Source organism: Diabrotica undecimpunctata, chromosome 8 (assembly GCF_040954645.1).
Source record: "Diabrotica undecimpunctata isolate CICGRU chromosome 8, icDiaUnde3, whole genome shotgun sequence".
In the NCBI taxonomy this organism is placed as follows: Eukaryota; Metazoa; Arthropoda; class Insecta; order Coleoptera; family Chrysomelidae; genus Diabrotica; species Diabrotica undecimpunctata.
The window spans coordinates 140,695,295-140,710,227 of NC_092810.1; the positions used below are offsets into that span (position 1 = coordinate 140,695,295).

A 14,933-nucleotide genomic window follows, 5' to 3' on the forward strand; every position below is an offset into this window, starting at 1 on the left:
AAACCGGAACCGTGTCTACGAAGATGAAATTTATATCAATGAATTCTCCTTCACTTACTAATGATTGTGCAATGATTTTTATTCGGTGCAAAGCGTTCTTTTTTATATAATTCCGATTTAAAATATGCCCGATTTTTAAAAGCCACCGCCATTATTTACCATGAAACAACAAGAAATGACAGGAATGACAACTGTTTCTTATGATCAAGAAGGGTAATTTTAACCAGTGTTGCCATAGTTATTCAAAATTATGTTTTCTAATGAAAAATAAAAATTTACCTAAAACTTAAAACGAATAAATTATTACCTACTTTTAACTGAAAAGTATAGCTTTTTTATAAGGGTCAGTTTAGATTTGGTTACGTTACTATACGTTTATTATCACGTTTTCTTATGAACAATAAAAATTTTGATAAAATTTTATTCTTATTACTGCTTTTTTACCAGCTTAGAGATCGAAACGTTTCACCAGTTGCCAGATACCTTAAAGTTATAATTAATTTTGTCCTTGATGGAATGCACTGGCGAAAATTGGTATCTCTTTTCTGAATTAAGGGATTAATTTTTTCCAGGAGCTTAAGGAAAGTGGACTCGTTCATTCGAAGAAAGTTTTTAAAACTTTGAACGTCTCTAGCATCCAAGAACTCTTGGGGTAACTTCAAATTTCCCAGTCCTGCATTCAACCAAGGTTTGACTCAGCATTGATTGTTGCTACAACAGCAATATTCAACAATAACAATGTTTTCTTTTCTTTGGTTGACATCCTTCGCCCTTTTAATAACCATAAATAGTGTATATTTATTTATTATATTATTTATTTTAGTACTTAATTATATTTATTTAAAATAAAATAACCTCAAATTGATAAATATTTTCTCTGTTGGCAACAATGAAAGTGGGATCTAAAATTGTAAAATTGCACAGAAATATCTCAGCAGAATGTATCTCAGATGTAAAAAGGTCAAGCTAGGCAAGAGATGTGCCATGCAAGACGGACTTGCATAGCATGAGACTTGCATAGCCTAGATGTAAAGCTGCCTTTAGGTTAGATTTGGTTACGTTGGTTTAGTTTTAATTTCATGTTTTCTTATGAAATATAAAAATTTTGATTTTTAATTATACAAAATTTTATTCTTATTACTGCTTTTTTACCAGCGTTAGATTAGATTTGGTTACGTTGGTTTAGTTTTAATTTCATGTTTTCTTATGAAATATAAAAATTTTGATTTTTAATTATATTATAACATTTTATTTATTTATATTACTGCTTTTTTTTACCAGTGTTAGGTTAGATTTGGTTTTTTAGTTTACATTTTTAATAATAAAATAAGACGATGGTTAACTCGTTTTGCACGTGGGTATTAAGATTGTATCCACCTGTTTTAATTAAGGTAATTTTCATGAAATTTTTAGATCTTTTAAAGGTTAAAACTGGCAACAATGTCAAAAGTACATAAAATTTAACTTCTTGCGCATGGCCGCCATATTGTTTTGAAATATTAAAAATCTTGATTATTTTAAACAATTTTACCCATTTTTTCATAATTTAACAGTAAAAAACAATGAGATTTAATATGTTTTAGTTACGTTTTTTTTTTATTAAGACATGTATATATACTTTTCTTTGCTTTTTATGTAATTTTTTTTTATTCATACTACTTTTTTTGTTATTTTTTCTGTATTTTTGATTATTTGGGCACTTTTACTAGTTTAAAGCAAAGAAAACATTAAAATTTGAGATTTTTTTCACTTTTTCGGCTAAGTCCACAAAAAATTTGGCATTTTTGAGGCGTTCCGGCTTACTAAATAATTACCAATTTAATCAAATATCTAATTAAAACAGGAAAACTTTATTATTTCTGGAACTCTGTACATTCTACGATTATTTAAACTTGCTGGTTCGTTGATCTTCTCCACAATATCAGTATGATCATACCATATTGCATTCTCCTTATTTGGCCATTTCCACGAATTAAAGTTGATGTTTATCATAACACTAACAAACGCCTTATTTTCTTCTACTTCTCTTATTTTTCCCGGGTAGTGTTGATCTCCATAAATAACAATAACATGGTCACCTCAATCCTTTTGATACCGTAGGTATCTGGGATGAGTGAATTTTCCCCTTAGAGGGAGTGTGAGCCGTATGGCTAAATCTGGATAATAGTAACATTTCCAACCAAGCATACACCAAAAAAAGGAACCTTTTTACTGCCCTCATTGACTACAAGAAGGCCTTTGATTCAGTGCCGCATGAATAGCTTATAGATATATTGAAAATATAAAAAGTTGATGATAATCTAGTGACTTTTTTGAAGCATATAATGGTAGAGTGGAAGACGAAAATTCACCTTCAAATACCTTGATCCATATTACTCACTCCCCCTTGTCAACTAATATACCTCACTTTTGTCAATTACGCTACGCCCAAAGCATGACATGACCTCCCCAGCATCTGCCTTTAAGTATACCTTTCCTTGGCTGCTCTCCTCCAGTTAACCACCCTCAATATCACTTTAGCATCGCATCGGTTCTTACTTCGTCTATCCACCTCTTCCTTGGTCTTCTTACTGGCCGACATCGCACCATAGATCCACTAAGCGTTCTACTAGGTGTTCTGATATTAACCATTCTTATTTGTTAAGATGACCTGTCCAGCGCAATATTTATATTCTTGCATAATTTGCTATAGAGGGTTCTTTATAATATTGATATAACTCGTGGTTGAACCTTATTTTATATATACCATTGTGGCACATGTATGTGAGCTGTTTTAAACTTCAATATTTGCGTCGTCTATTGTCAAATTTTACTAGTTTCATTGTTTCTTTGCTTGTATTAGGGCTTTAGTTTTATCTACGTTCACAGCCCTATTTCTTTCGTATTTTCTCCAAGCTCCACACACAGTTCTGTGATATCTCTTATGGTTCAGTCTATCAAGTTTATATCGTCTGTGTGCATCATCATATGTTTAGACTTATTAAACAATATTTTTTTTGGGTTTATAGACTTTTTGTTGATAACATATTCCATAAATATACTAAACAGAGTCCATCTCTGTTTTGGACTCTAAGTTTCTTGGAAAATCTACAAAGATTTGGTGGATTTCTATATCATGAATATCTGGTCAATATTAGACCATCCTGGTCTGAATCTGCCTGGTATTTTCCTATTACATCTCACACAGAGTCAGGATATGCCTCTGTAGTTTTTGTAACTGAGTTTGTATTCCTTCTTGTAGATTGCGCATATAATTGCATCTATTATTACTTTATGAAAACTACCTATCAGTGTATGTCCTCCAATTTTGAGAATTTTAGCTGGTATGTCACCTAATATACCTGATGCGAATTGATCATTAATAAATTAAAAATGTAATATTAAATTCTTTATATTTAAATGAATTTGTACAATAGAACAAAATAATAAATTGCTAATCTACAAATTTAACTAAACAGTTACAAAGTATTATCTTTTATCAAACATATATTTTTTCTGGGTTTTCAATACATATTATAGTAAAATTTGTTTAAGCATTAGGCTGTTTGTGTAGCAGCCATATAGTGAATAAAAGCTAAAAGAAATATTAGTAATAAATAGTAAAAAGTCTACAACTAATTTGTAATTCGAAATCTGTTCAAAAAATATAGATAAAAAATTATATGCACTATAATAGAAATTTTATTCTTATATAAAGTTTATCCAGGAATCATTATATATTATATATCTACAGCCTGTTACGATATTTTTTTTTATAAATATAGATGTCTCTCATTATTAACCATTTATTCATGTCTTATTCACATCGAGCCTGCAATTCGCTTAATATCATCACTATATCTCAATTGTATACCATTTGATATTTATTTTATTATATTGAATAAGTTCACCTCATCTCCATTTTAGTTTTAAAGCTTGTTCAACAGCGTATATGGTTTGGGTTTAGTTTACATTTGATAAAATATCTTAAGTTTTACGTAATATTGACTCAACAACTTGTTAAAAACAATAGCATAGAGGTAAATTACTTATTTTGAGGATAGTTTTCAATCTGTATAGGAAAATGTTCCATAAATATTGAATATTCATAATTGCATAGTATTATGAACATAGAGATTGTAAAAAATGTGTTTTTACAACTAACACAATTTAAGGCGATTAAATAAAATAAACAAATCAAAAGTTTTGATTATTTGTTTATTTCTATATTAATACAAATATAAATAAATATAATACAGTAAGTCGGAAATAAAATGTAATAAATACATTAGTAGTTGAAATATTTATTAATAACATATTTTTCTAAACAATAGCCTTAAAATTAAGCCCATTTACTAATGAAGCAATTGTCCCACCTGCAACTTTAAATGCTGCACATCCTGTAAATGTGAGTATTACATACAAAGTTGTAATTGATCCCCAATATTCATAGTGACTATTTAATAATGTTAGATAAGAGGCAACTAAATGTGAAATTATGACATATCCCAAATGTAAATAGTTCCTATTATCACATGCATGAAAGAATATTACACTCCAAAATGTATGCAGTAAAATAAAACATAAACCAATTAATGAACTAGTTATAAAGAATGTTTCCTTTCCAGCTTTTAACCCCATTGTTCCTGGTCCAACTGCATCCGCTAAAACATTAACTAAGGAAAAGGCACCACTCATAATTCCAAATCCTAAGCCGCTTACATAAGCTAATATGTGTTTATTTTCAATTAAAGTTGTACTATTGTCAGTAATTTTCTTCAAGCCATTTTCAGCTTTTCTCAATATTTTGTAAATTGCAAATCTAAAAGCTTCTTGGAACAAAACAGTGTAAAATATAGCAAATTCAAGATGCGTTTTTAATGGTATCGCAGACCAAATAATTGATGATAACAATAAAGACACCAACCAGAAAAATGCTGCAGCTATAAGAATTATTATTCTTATTGGATCATGGGCAATTGTAAAAATAAACATTGCAAAAGGTGGCCCGAAGGCCATAAACGTACATCCAAAAAATTCGGCAACGGTCATTTTATTTTCATTAATTTTTGTTACTTCACAAATTACAAATACATTTTCTGTAAATATGTTGTTGGTTAATTTTAACAAAAAATAAAGAAGTGATATCGATTCTAAAATGATGACAACCGAACGATTACTAAGTAAGTCGAATGACTCACAGAGTAATGATTCACTCTTACTAGAGATGGGAAAATACTCTATGCAATTTTTAAGCGCCAAAGATATAAAATATACCAAATTCGCGTTAAGTGTTTGGTTTTATCTTCGCATTTTGAATCAATATGTTATGGACATGCCAAAACTACTTTAAATATACATTTCCTAGTAGTTTCGTTATCGTTAATTTTGTGATCTATATTGGATTTACACTAAGCATATTTTGTATATTAAAGCATGCCTCAGTTTTATAAACAAAACAAACTGTATTGTTCACTTATTTATTCAAAAAGTGGTCAAATAAGGGTACTGTAAATTACCGCGAAGCTTTATACTATGTTTTCTGTAATTTTAAAATTTAAATACTTTTAAAATTAAATAAAATAATTTTATTATTTTATTATATTTTTATAGATTTTAATAAAATTGAAAAAGTTTACATGTTGTATACGGATACTCCTAGTCACATAAATGGAGTCTTCCAACTGTTAATTCTGACCGCTATTTCGTGGTACTACTTCCGTGACGCTCGCCTTAGCATATAATATAGAAAACGCTAGTATAGAAACTTTACTTTTAAATATTATAAGTTTTAATAATTATATTCTTCCTGCTAAAGGTCCACTATTGTACATGTAAATAGGTCTTATATTCGACAGCTTGGCAATCTTTCAACGTGTAATGTTCAGGCCTGGAAATTTAGTAGTGAAGTTCACGTTCACAGACGTCAAGTCTTGTGTCAGAAGTGACATTTGACATTTGATTGATTTTCTACTTTCCTACTACTGGCAGAATTAGAGGAAGATATTTACTTGTAATCATTTTTTCAATGAGTTTGTTTGATTTAATATATTATATTTAGTTAACAAAAAAGTTCTGTTTAAAGCATGGAACTATCAAGCATTCTTCCTGCACCAGTACAATCAATTTGGGACCGCGATGATGAGCGACGCAAAAAATCAGCATTTTTATCCTCTAAACAGTTAATAAGCACCCAAAATGTTGCACCCCCGTATGGTCAAAGACGTGGTTGGGTTCCCAGAAGTGTAACAGATTTCGGAGATGGAGGTGCTTTTCCAGAAATTCATGTTGCCCAATATCCTTTGGATATGGGTAAAAAGAAAGATGCTTCTTCAAATGCTTTAGCTGTTCAGTTGGGATCTGATGGTAAAGTTAAATACGATGCCATAGCTAGACAAGGACACGGTAAAGATAAAATAGTGTATTCAAAATTATCTGACTTATTACCTGTAGAAGTAGTAGATGAAAATGATCCTAGTCTTGAAAAACCAGACCAAGAAGAAATTGATGATCTGACAGAAAGAACTAGGCAAGCATTGATGAAAATTACAAACTCTAAAATAGCAGCGGCTATGCCAGTTAGGGCTGCTGATAAATTAGCACCAGCTGAATTTATTAGATATACTCCATCACAACAAGGTGCTGCTTTTAATTCAGGAGCAAAACAAAGAGTTATCAGACTTGTAGATGCCCAAGTTGATCCAATGGAACCTCCCAGATTTAAAATTAATAAAAAAATTCCAAGGGGTCCCCCTTCACCTCCTGCACCTGTCTTACATAGTCCAACCAGGCGGGTAACAGTTAAAGAACAAAAAGAATGGAAAATACCTCCATGTATTTCCAACTGGAAAAACGCAAAAGGTAAGTAAACCATTTTAGTGGTCACAATGTGAAGAGAGGTTAGATTAACGCAAATTTAGGTTTTGTGGCTCTTGTGACTTTTTATTTGATGATTCTTTTGCACTATGCCTCTGGTAAAACAGTCATAGTTATCTATCCTTAATCCTTAAGGATTAATCCTTATTAATTAATGAGCTTAATGAGAGAGGTTACCTAATCTAGACATAATTGGTAGCATCTTTGCAAATTCTCTAATAACATCCACACCAAAGCCATAGCAGCCTGGAGATTTTCCTTTTTTAATTGCCTTATGACCTCTCTAATACAGTTTTCTGAGACTTGCTGCCATTCAAATATGTATTTTCTTAGCTTTATATTTACTAGAAGTTTTGATGGAGGTGGTATGTTATTTGCTAGAGATTTTTTTACATGTGCAAAATATTGATTTAATTGATTAGATATGTCCTCAGTTCTATTGAATGTAGAATTATGAGATTGTAACTCATGAATTGTTATTGCCTTTTTTGTATGTTTTGGATTGAGGGTAATATTAACACCACCACATTAAAATATGGTTCTTTACCAGCTCTCAACCAATATTCAGCCACTACAATTACATCTGGTCTATTCAACTTAATTACCAATCCTTCCAGTTCTAGAATCTTATGTCTCATTGATTGAGCATATAAGTAAAGTACAGTGTAGGTAAAAGTTTGTGGTCAGTATGGATCTTAGGTGAGATGGAGTAAAAAAAACCTGTTTAAAAAGAGAGAGGTATATCAGACCCGCCCTTTATATTGTCGAAAATGCATTAGTGGAAATAATAAAAGAGGGGAAGTTCAGTGTTGTCAAACTTATTGGTTTTATTTGACCTGTTGTCTTTTTAGCATTTGAACAATGTTCTAAGATATTCAAATTTGGGTGAGTTGACTTAAATGGCAGCTTACTGTTTTTTATTGGGAATATGCCACAATTTTACTTTATTATTTATTTATATACGGCATCCATTTACTTACAATTTTTACAAAGTTACATCTTACAATCGATAAATTATTAAAATAACAATCACAAGTTTTACAAAGTTACACCTTAACAACAATAAATTATTAAAATAACAAGCACCTCAGAATAATAGAAACATATAAAAATAATACAGATGTACCACAAACTTATTGTAAGATACTTTTTAGTTGTTTTTTAAACAAACTAATTTTGGAGTCAAAAATATCCATTTGTCTTGGTAGGCTATTAGCACTCCGGACCAATCATGTAGTTGGTTCATTGATACCATAATAACTTTATAATAAGTTTAATTTAACATTTTGATTTCGACTTCGGAAATTGTTTTATATAAATAAAATTTATTAATGTTTTGTATTTTAAGTACGATTTCCAAATTGGAAATCTAAACATCAAAATAAGCTTATTTTAAAGTCACATTATGCCTTATTCCCAATAAAAATAATAAACTGCATTATGACGCCACAATAAAAAAGCTTCATACAAAATTATTTGGCAATGTCGCGTTGTTAAAGTAACAACACTTTGATTTTAATACTGTGGTAACGATCAGAACAGAACTAGTTTGGCATGCCATGCATATTGCATGGGTTAGTGGGTTGATCTTTTATAAAGCATAATAAATAAAGATAGTACTAGTAAAGCATTAGGAAGGAGTAGATGTCTTATATTACATTTAAACTGGACGAAAAATTACAACTTTTAATTAAAAATAAGATATTATTTGGTATTTTCCAAATAATATCTTTGAAACCATATTTTCGTTTAGATTTTTTGGAGGTAGTAGGTGTGAAAATAAAAATTAGTTCTATAAAAATGAAACAAAAAAAGATAAAATTAGTAGAAAAGTATAAAATTTGTTCTATAAAAATGAAATCAAATAAAAAATAATTCCAGCACTACTGTTTAAATTAAAAATAATTCCAAACAATTAGAAATTCTAAACCAATTCTTTTCTAAATTCTATTCCAAGCAATTAGAAATTCTAAACCAAATTTTTAGGTAATTAAATGTTCAATCTATTATACATCGCATTTCTCATGGAGTTAAGTTCGTCTGCCGATTGTTTTGGCTAAGTTGGATTATCTTTTCCTTCAGTTCCTCCAAGTTGGTGGCTCGCTCGAACTAATGCCTGTACAATTTCGTTTTTAGCATCCCCCAAAAATAAAAATCTAGAGGAGCTAAGTCGGGTGATCGAGGGGGCCATTTATTGTACCGCCTGTACTGACACGTTTAGCAAAAATGAACGCTAAATAGTCTCTAATGGCTTTTACATTATGTGCAGGAGAGCCATCTTGTTGAAACCAAATTTCGTTGAAGTTAATTTGAAGACGATGAATTGCAGGAATAATTTGATTTTGCAGTAATTGGAGACATTTGACTTCATTTAAATTGCCTCCAATGAAAACAGAACCAATAATATGGTCTCCCAAAATTCCAGTCCAAACATTCAATGTTTGTGGATACTGCTTAATATACTTCTAAAATACTACTACGCACAGACACACTAAAATGCTTATTCTCCTGAGACCAATAACGTACAATGGATGGATTATGTTGTGAATCTTGTGAATTGTGAAGGAGGACTCATCTGTAAACAAAATATTTTTCAAAAAATTATTATTTGCATGACGTCTTTCATGTCCAAATATTCCTCACTGTTTTTGCATTCAAATCAACTTAAACTGCAATTTGTTTACTTCAACACGGCGTCGCTTCAGCCAATGCACAAACTTGAATTTTTCTAATTTCTCGTTCTTGAGAAATTTTCTTTTGACAAGGTGTATCTGATGGGCAGCATTTTTTACATCTGCCATTAGTACAGCCAAACTTTTCAAATTGATGAATAATTGCCAATACAGTTTTTTCTATAGGTATTGGCCTATTTTCAAAAGCTATAATAAATAAATTAAAAGTACCATTTTATTATTTGTACCTGCTCTTCTGTTGTATAAACAGTCGGCATATCAAATTTTTATCTTCACACTTACGCGGTTACCTCCAAAAAGGAATACATAGCATAGCGTTCGGCCTGTCTTGTATGCAGTTTACCATTGAAACGAACGGACGAATGGCGATGTTGCCAAAATTATCTTGTTTTATTGGAAATTAGGCTACAATTTCGTCAAATAAAAATTCGAATCTGTAAATTTCTCATGGATTTAAGAAATTTTGTACCAGTATTTGTGTCAATTAGTGTTTCATTTTTAATATCATCATCCAGTTTTGAATGGCAATCGCCAATTTTTCGAATCAATTCAATGTTTTAATTCAAATATGTAATAAGGCAACCCTGCCGCTGTTTCTTACATATAAGCTGGATCGGAAATAAGTCTATTTGCTGAAAATATGATTTTATATCTGTGTTAGATATCCTGTTAAATTCTACTATACTGACCATAAACTTTTACCTACACTGTATACTAAACCCAGTACTATTACTACATTGAACTTTATCTAACATAGATTGGCTTTGTAGTTTACATTCATTTGCCATTTTTAATTTAAAATCTTACTATAATTGTCACTGACCTATATTTGTTTCTTTATTATGTCTTCATTATGAATATAAATTCATAATGAATTCATCAGTCAGGCTCCGAATCCTCAGATTTTCTCAAATAGACTACCATTTTTTGTCCAAAAATATTTGATTTTTTTCCTTTCTTAATTGACTTATAAACCATGGTGAATAAGCTTCTGTTTGAGCTTAACATATGTGGCCTTAGAACCACATTAAGAGTTTTTAAGGAAGGAGATGTGTAATATAACGGAGTGGTTATTATGCTTTATGGATACTAATTAAAGTTTACATATAAATCTGAGGAAGCTTCGCCTCTATTGGATGTCATTATTTATTTTGTATAATACTTATTTATTTAATTTATTTAATTAACGGATATACCATTTTTACAGAAATATGATGTCAACCTTTACAAAGCTTATATATAGGTTGCGTTAATAAAAAACAAACCAAAATTAAAATCAAACAAAATTCAATTAAAGTAGTAGCTTAAGTTATTAAATAATGCTCAAAATTTCTCAAATGATTTCTTAAATGTTGCTGTAGATATTCCAAATAACTCTAAACTATTGCTGTGTTCATTGGCAGTTCGTAAAATTCTTGTAATGGGTTCATTTGGCCATAATTCGTAATGTGGAATAGAATGTTGAAAATCTCAGTGTTACGAGTTCTTCTAGTATTAACATTAAAATTTATTAAACTTAGTAACTCTGGATCTTGAACATATCCATTTATAATTTTAAAAAGGAAACATAAATCCGCTTGACATCTTCTATCATGTAGTGATGAGATATTTAGTATTGACAGTATATCATCATATGTGTATTGATGTCTAATAAAACCAATTTTGTAAGCACATACCCTTAAGAATTTATTTTGAACTCTCTCGATACTGTAGATGTCACTGTTATATGAAGGAGACCAAATGAGAGAACCATACTCCAAAACTGATCGAACTAAACTACAGTATAACATTTTTAAAGTTTGTACTGAAAACTGATTACAGTTTCTAAGAATAAATCCCAAAATTTTTAAAGCTTTAGCTGAAGTTTCGTTAATGTGATATTTAAAAGTTAGTTTAGAATCAAAATTTATACCTAAATCTTTAATATTATGTACGTGAAGGTACATTATTTATACAATAATCATAATTTACAAACTCTCTTGTTCTTCCAAAAGTAATTTTAAAACATTTTTGTATATTTAAGTATAGCATGTTTACTATTAAAAATATCCATTCACCCAATATCATGTGTAATAAATATCAATAAAATAGTTGAAAATTTAATTTTTTAGGTTACACTGTGCCACTGGACAAAAGACTGGCAGCTGATGGTAGAGGCCTACAGCAACTACATATTAATGAAAATTTTGCCAAACTGGCAGAAGCTTTGTATATAGCTGACAGAAAGGCTCGAGAAGCAGTTGAAACTAGAGCACAATTAGAAAAGAAACTAGCCCAAAAAGAAAAAGAAGCAAAGGAAGAACATCTACGTCAATTAGCCCAAAGGGCCAGAGACGAGAGAGCTGGAATTAAAACGGCTCCAGGTAAGTGTTTTTTGTTTAGTGAAGTTTATTAGTACCTTACGAAAAAGTGAGATATCACAAACTCATTTTTTTTTCTTGAAACTTTTCCGCTTTTATTTCTTTTTGTTCCCAGGTCTATAAAATCTGTTTATCTGAATATTCAATTTATTTATTTTCAATATTTAATTCGAAGTATTGAAATTGTAGGTCATTCCAAGGGAGGTGTGGACGAGGAAGAACATGAAAGAGACATGCTTCGTCAAGATCGTCATAAAGAGCGTGCTCGAGATCGTAATTTAGCACGGGCAGCTCCCGATAAGCGCAGTAAACTTCAGCGAGAACGCGAAAGAGATATTTCGGAACAAATCGCCCTTGGTATGCCAGCTAAGGGTGCTACATCCAACGAAACTCAGTTTGATCAAAGATTATTTGGTCAGGCTCAGGGTCTTGGGCACGGCTATGGAGACGATGAAGCATATAATGTCTACGATAAACCTTGGAGAGATGGAGGTTCCATGGCAAATCACATTTACAGACCAAGTAAAAATATTGATAAAGATATGTATGGTGGAGAAGACATTGAAAAAGCTATTAGAACTAATAGGTATATTGTTTCAATTTTTATTTATTGCACAATTTTCTATACAAGTTTTATTATATACATGCATGGACAAAATTGTCGAATATTTTTTTGTTATAACTCTTAATAGAAAATGATTTTAGCCTATTGAAGTAAAAATTCCAAAAACTATAAAACTTGTTAACTAATTTTTTATCAATTCAAAACTGCTTTTTTTATACACCTTAATAAAGTAGCTTAAAATTAATAGTTTATTAACACAGTATTAGAAACACGATTTTTTCTTTGTTTTAGGTTTGTACCAGATAAAGAATTTGGGGGTACTGATCGTTCTGGAGCTGGTCGATCAGGACCTGTACAATTTGAAAAAGAAGAGGATCCGTTCGGATTGGATCAGTTCTTGTCGCAAGCTAAAAGAGCTAGTAAAAGAAAAGAACCTGAAAAAAGGGACGACAGGGATAAGAGGAAAAGAAGAGAATAGAAGTTTTTACATTTTCTTTGTGAAACCTTTATATATTAAATATAGGTATAAATAATTCTAAATTGTTTTAAAATAGTTATATTTTATATTGACATTAATTTTAATAGGTAAACTAAACAACACATTTGTCAGGTAATTTTTGTGAATTAAGATTACAATTAAATATCTACAACATACAATATTGGTTATATATTTACAACCTACAAGTAATTCGTGAATGTGTTGCCTGTGTGAATCCATTTCAAATAGGCGAAAAGAAATAAAATAAGGCTTACTCGCAATCAATTTAATTATACCACCAACGACCCGGTTTCGCATACTACAATTTGCTATGCATCTTCAGGTCTAACGGTACCTGGTAAATTAAATGATGCCGGTACAAGAATTTACCAGGTACCGTTAGACCTGAAGATGCATAGCAAATTGTAGTATGCGAAACCGGTCGTTGGTAGTATAATTAAATTGATTGTAAGTCTTATTTACTACTGCCAAAAAAGGCAAATACAAGGGAATGCAGCGAATATCGTACGATAGCTTTGATGAGTCATGCTCTAAAACTGTTCCTGAAAATAATCCATAATAGGATCTATAGGAAATTAGACGTAGACATCAGTAACACTCAGATGGGATTCAGAAAAGGGCTGGGTACAAGGGAGGCTCTGTTTGCAATGAACGTTCTCTCACAGAGATGCTTAGACATGAACCAAGAAATTTACACCTGCTTTATTGATTTCGAAAAGGCCTTTGACAAAGTACAACATGAACCACTAAGACAAATTCTAATAAAGAAAAATATAGACAGCCGAGATATTCGAATTATATGCAACCTATATTGGAATCAAACAGCAAATGTGAAGGTTGAGGGTAGGCTAACAGAAGAAATTCAAATCCGTCGAGGAGTCCGGCAGGGATGCATCTTGTCGCCACTTTTATTTAATCTGTATAGTGAAGCTATTTGTGAACAAGCACTCGAGGAAGAAGATCTTGGTCTGATAATAAATGGTGAGACTATCAACAATATAAGGTATGCTGACGATACGGTTCTCCTAACGGGAACGCTAGTAGAACTACAACATCTCGTTCAAAGTCTCAATATATACTGTAACAGTTACGGCTTGAAAATTAATTTGAAAAAAACTAAATTTATGGTAATCACGAAATCAAAGAACATCAGAGCTAATCTTGTAATAGACAATACAACGATTGAGCGTGTGTCCTGTTATAAATATCTAGGTGCTTGGATCACAGACGATACTGATCAAACAAAAGAGATTAGATGTAGAAAAGAAATCGCTAGATCAGTCTTTAATAGAATGCGCAAACTCTTTTGCAATCGTGATATCAATATTAAGTTACGAATACGAATGCTGCGGTGTTATGTCTTTTCTACCCTGTTGTATGGGGTAGAGGCTTGGACACTAAAACAGTTGACCACAAAAAACATCGAAGCTTTCGGGATGTGGTGCTATAGGCGCATTCTCAGAATATCATGGATGGACCGCGTCACTAACACGCAAGTACTCCAAACTTTAGACAAAAGATGCGAAATTCTAAATGAGATAAAAACTAGAAAGATGGAATACTTGGGGCACATTGTGAGAGGTGAAAAGTACGAACTTTTAAGAAATATCATGCAGGGCAAAAGAAGTGTGGGATGAAGAAAAATATCGTGGCTTCGTAATCTACGTGAATGGTTCGGGTGTAGTTCGATTGAACTTTTTAGGCGCGCTGCTAACAAAGTCGCAGTGGCCATGATGATTTCCAATCTCCGCTAGGAGTGGCACGAGAAGAAGAAGAAGAAGAAGTCTTATTTATTTCTTTTTACCTACTACAAGTAATTCTAAATTTTCTGGCTGAAATTAAAGAGACATCTTTGAAGTATATCACAGATTACAATTACAGCAGCTTTCGGCCTGAAACAGTGCAACCTTTGTGGAGCTAAAACTCCTCATCCAGCCTTATTCTTTTAATGAGTTTCCATA

The 14,933-nt window shown here is 31.3% G+C and overlaps 2 protein-coding genes across 2 annotated transcripts; one reads left to right on the top strand and one right to left on the bottom strand.

The window, feature by feature from the left end:
- Positions 1 to 4,179: 4,179 nt before the first annotated feature.
- LOC140448624 (gamma-secretase subunit Aph-1-like) lies at positions 4,180 to 5,164 on the bottom strand. Its single transcript, XM_072541722.1, has one exon. It carries the CDS (start codon positions 5,029 to 5,031, stop codon positions 4,303 to 4,305), a length of 729 nt encoding a protein of 242 aa, XP_072397823.1. The 5' UTR covers positions 5,032 to 5,164; the 3' UTR covers positions 4,180 to 4,302.
- A 774-nt stretch (positions 5,165 to 5,938) lies between these two features.
- Positions 5,939 to 13,130, top strand: Bx42 (Puff-specific protein Bx42). The gene is made up of 4 exons (XM_072541198.1): positions 5,939 to 6,840; positions 11,660 to 11,911; positions 12,098 to 12,494; positions 12,765 to 13,130. Exons 1-4 carry the CDS (start codon positions 6,066 to 6,068, stop codon positions 12,949 to 12,951), a joined length of 1,611 nt encoding a protein of 536 aa, XP_072397299.1. The 5' UTR covers positions 5,939 to 6,065; the 3' UTR covers positions 12,952 to 13,130.
- Positions 13,131 to 14,933: the final 1,803 nt, after the last annotated feature.